Source organism: Alosa alosa, chromosome 1, assembly GCF_017589495.1.
Source record: "Alosa alosa isolate M-15738 ecotype Scorff River chromosome 1, AALO_Geno_1.1, whole genome shotgun sequence".
NCBI classification, from domain to species: Eukaryota; Metazoa; Chordata; class Actinopteri; order Clupeiformes; family Clupeidae; genus Alosa; species Alosa alosa.
In genome coordinates this window covers 4,325,485-4,329,697 of record NC_063189.1, presented here as the reverse complement: position 1 = coordinate 4,329,697, position 4,213 = coordinate 4,325,485, and the positions used below count along the sequence as shown (strand labels likewise).

Sequence of the window (4,213 nt, the reverse complement as noted above, 5' to 3'; positions counted from 1 at the left end):
ATGACATTATGTGAGTCTGTGGGATAATTTGACCACAAGTCGCTCAAGAGTAGGCCTAACTGGTTAGCCCTCTACATCCTGAGATGCTCCTCTACGCACCACTAATATAACACCTACACTTATCTTGTGCAATACAGGCTAATTGTGTTGTGTGTGCTGTATGTTTTTGTAAACTTAACCCTATAATTATTGCTACAAATACATAAGTAGTCTATCTGATATGTTTTAAGTCAAAACATTCTCAGTGAAATCCCTCTTTCGAGCAAGAGTTAAGCCAATGAAAACAAGGCTCCGATTAGTCTGCTTTCTGTGCGCTTAGGCTATACTGGGCTGTTTATAAAGGACTATGCCGTTATTCTTTTCGCGCAGGCTCCGGGCATGTACCTCTGCGTCCTCGCGTTCTCTCCGCCCGGGGCACCTGTGTTGGGAAATATGTAAGCCACCACACAATCACGGCCTCAGACCTGCAACACACTATTGGCTCACGGGAGAGTTTTACCTGCGTGTGGGAGTGCCCACCGTCAGCTTTCCCTTCCTCTTCTTCGTCTCGGGACAGTCCGGCGAACAATCCAAGTGGGAATTGAATCAGCATTCCCAGGACTCCTATCATGGAGCCGATCACTTCGTGGAGCTCAGAGAGAGTGAGCGAGTGGCTCAAAGGTAGTGTGTGTTTGTGCGTTGTGCTTTTGGATCAACAGGTGACAGAGATTTTAGGTTAGCTGCAGTGCGCTTAGCACGCAGACAACCGTAAATAGAAGCGACGCTCAAATCCTTTTGGAGAGGAAGGTGGAGAAGGCGGAATGAGGAAGTGATTTGGAGCTGTAACTTTGATCGATCTCCTGTATTTTGTTCAAACACTTACAGGATGAGAACAAAACTCTTTAGATGTTTAGGCTATAATGTCGGCTATGCATCACAGTTAGCCTACCAGTAGTAGTGGATATCTGTGCGTTGTTGTTCGGATAGGAGAAGAGCTGAGAAAGTTTCGAATAACATACTTGTCCTGTAGCTACTGTCATTTTCTGCAAGTATGAACTAGCCCTGGTTTCGCTCATCTCCGTAACGATAATGATTTGTTTTCTCAGGCTCTTCTCAGGCTCTTGCTGCTCGTGGAGAAGTTCTTTTCTATCTCTTTGCATTCGGTCGTCTTGCTGCCCTGTATCGAGGTTAATTGCGTCATCATATTTTCCAGTAATGCGTTGATATCTGTTTGGGCGAAAGAACAGTCATCACAAACAATGTACACTATTAATAAACGCTCAGAGGAAACTCTGCAAGCTGTACTTACATGAGGAATTCATAAGAATACAAAATCTCTTTTCTTTTTTTATTACTCAAACAAACCATGTGTATATATAGGCCTACAGTCAATGACTGAAAGAGTACAGCGGATATTGCAAACAAACGCAGCATTCCTGTCGTGGAATGTTGATGAACATACAGTATATACTGTCGTCTCAGGTCAGTGTGTCAGGGCTACCTGTCAGGTGATTGCAGTGTACATGATGTTGCCTGCTATAATTGTTCATGCCTGGTTGACTGGGTGTCTTGTGTTTTGATTTTTGTTTTGTAAACAAGCTACAGTATTACTGGCCAGAAGATGTAGCCTAATGCTATGTATCTCAGAAAGAGGGGTGTTGGGAACTGTCTACATTTATTTTTTAAGGTCTTTTGATCTCAAACAGACTGTTTTGTCTCTTAGTCCAAGTCCACATAGCCCTACTCACATGTTTCAGGTAAACAAGTAAACAGGACCTGGAATACCTCCGCTCCCTGGATCAGTCTATGGCACATCTGGACCATGTAGGCTAATGCAGTTGCTCTCAAAGTGTGGTCCGGGGACCACTGGTGGTCCGCGAGCAGACGTGGTAAAATAGAATATAGATGAGTTGTTTGCAATATTGAACCAACTTGTATGCAAATCCAAACAGTTCTGCAACGCCGTCTATGTAATATATGCCAGTTTATATCCTCTGACACAATAAGCAAAGTGCAAAGACAATAAGCAAGGTGGTTCAGTGAGTAGGCCTATTGTGTAGGCTAATATACTGTTGAAGTAGGTCTAATTGTGCCTGTCTTTAATAATGCCTTTCTTTTTTGTCAAGGGCAATCATAGTTTGAAAACAAAATAGCCACACACAAACATAGGAGTCATAGACATACCGACAAATGAATTCAAACATCATCAGATCCACAAGACCTAGATGGGAAATGTAAGATGGAACCAAAATGCAAAAATAATATTTTAATGTTACCATTTTGCCGGGGTGATGGGGTCAGGTGGGGCTTGTTTGAGAACCACGGGCCTAATGTATGTGCATTGACACATGTGGACACATGTAGGCCTAATTTTTAGTGAACTCAAGCCTGAGTTAACCTGGGAAAGTCCTGGTGATTTCATTGAACATGGTGGAACAGCTGCCTACTGGACCTGCCACATCTGGCTACATGTGGCCTCACCCGGGATGCTCCGCTATGCTGAGCTGCTAACTGTGACAGTGGCCTCACCCGGGATGCTATGCTATGCTAATCCGCTATGCTGAGCTGCTAACTGTGATAGTGGCCTCACCCGGGATGCTATGCTATGCTAATCCGCTATGCTGAGCTGCTAACTGTGACAGTGGCCTCACCCGGGATGCTACGCTATGCTAAGCTGCTAACTGTGACAGTGTGCTGTGCAGCATTGCTAATTTATTTGCAACACTAGATTTCATCTGCTAGACCTCTCCCCCTATTCCCACGCAAACATGTGTTCTATTGTGCAGCGAGGCAGGGAATTCTCATATGCCGTATATTCAGGCTAATGATTCAGCCCACTAATGCATAGCGATGCTCCATGCTGTAAACGCAGCAAGCCCTTTCACTCCCAGGGAATTTTGGCATGTGGCTGATAGTATGAGTTCATGCTTGTGTATGTGCATGTGGGTGTGTGTGTGTGTGTGTATGAGATGTAATCACGTAATGATTATGTTATCTCCATATGCATGAGTTAGTGTGAGTAGAGTGAGTGAGTGAGTGGGTGTGTGTGTGTGAGTGAGTGAGTGTAGAGTGAATGTGTGAGGAGTGAGTGTGTGAGTAAGTGAGAGTGTGCAGTAAGTGTGTATGAGTGAGGAGTGAGTGAGAGTGTGCAGTAAGTGTGTATGAGTGAGTGTGTGAGTGTAAAGAGTCTGTGGGTGTGATTGATGCCCCAGTCTCTGGTTACCCCCTGTCTGTGCCTGCATTGTCACTGGTGAGTGTTGCATGGTAACATTCTCCATCAGCGGCCTGGTTTGAATGGAACAGTGATATGAGCACATGGTGGCCAGAACTCTAGACATCAATCACAGCACTGGTCATGACTGGCATGCTAACATTAGCCTGTGTGGTTTAGCGACACCGATAATTTGCTGAGGAAGCAACAATGTGATACTCCGATCAGGTTTCTTATTGAACTACACTACGGCGTCCATCACAAACATTTCGTTCATCCTGCTCTTCGTGTTATGTGAGAGGTCATATTCAATTACCAAACAACAACTAATGCATCTAGATAAGCCTTTTTGTGCTGTATATGCCTGTGGCGTATTATTTTGTGTGGAATATTAATTGCAATGTGAATGAATTAGCTGATACAGTAGATAGATAATTTAATGATCCCATATGTTCAGTGTTGGGTTCATTAGTTAGGGACTGATGAGAGGTGAGGACTACTTCCAGGTTTTTAACTCTTAAACTCCTCAACATCAACATCATGCTTTCTAGAGGTTCTTTAGAAATAGTGTTTGTGTGTGCGTGTGTGCGCGCATGAGTGTGTGTGTGTGTGTGTGTGTGTGCGTGTGTGCGCATGAGTGTGTGTGTGTGTGCGCGCATGAGTGTGTGTGTGTGTGCGCGCGCATGAGTGTGTGTGCATGTGAGAGAGTAATAGAGAGAGAAAGAGAATATCTGCAACACTCTCATTATCTTTATACAACTGTGTGTGTGTGTGTGTGTGTGTGTGTGTGTGTGTGTGTGTGTGTGTGTGTGTGTCCAGGTCTGGAGGCCCCCCTGCAGCAGTACCCGTTCTCTGAGTGGCATCTGTCGGGGATTGACCTGCTGCAGTTGACCTCCCAGGAGCTGGAGACACTCGGGGTTACCAAGATCGGACACCAGGAGCTCATCCTAGAGGCCGTGGAGAAGCTCTGCGCACTGGTGAGGCTTTGTGTGTGTGTGTGTGTGTGTGTGTGTGTGTGTGTGT

At 45.0% G+C, this 4,213-nt stretch overlaps 1 protein-coding gene across 1 annotated transcript in view; it reads left to right on the top strand.

Moving 5' to 3' along the window:
* The first annotated feature begins 372 nt into the window (after positions 1-372).
* The window catches only part of cnksr1 (connector enhancer of kinase suppressor of Ras 1), a 75,028-nt gene continuing 71,187 nt past the window's right edge, over positions 373-4,213 (top strand). Inside the window, 2 exon segments of the mRNA XM_048253801.1 lie at positions 373-660; positions 4,010-4,167. Of these exon segments, the coding sequence (XP_048109758.1) occupies positions 609-660; positions 4,010-4,167 (210 nt within the window). The 5' untranslated portion in view covers positions 373-608.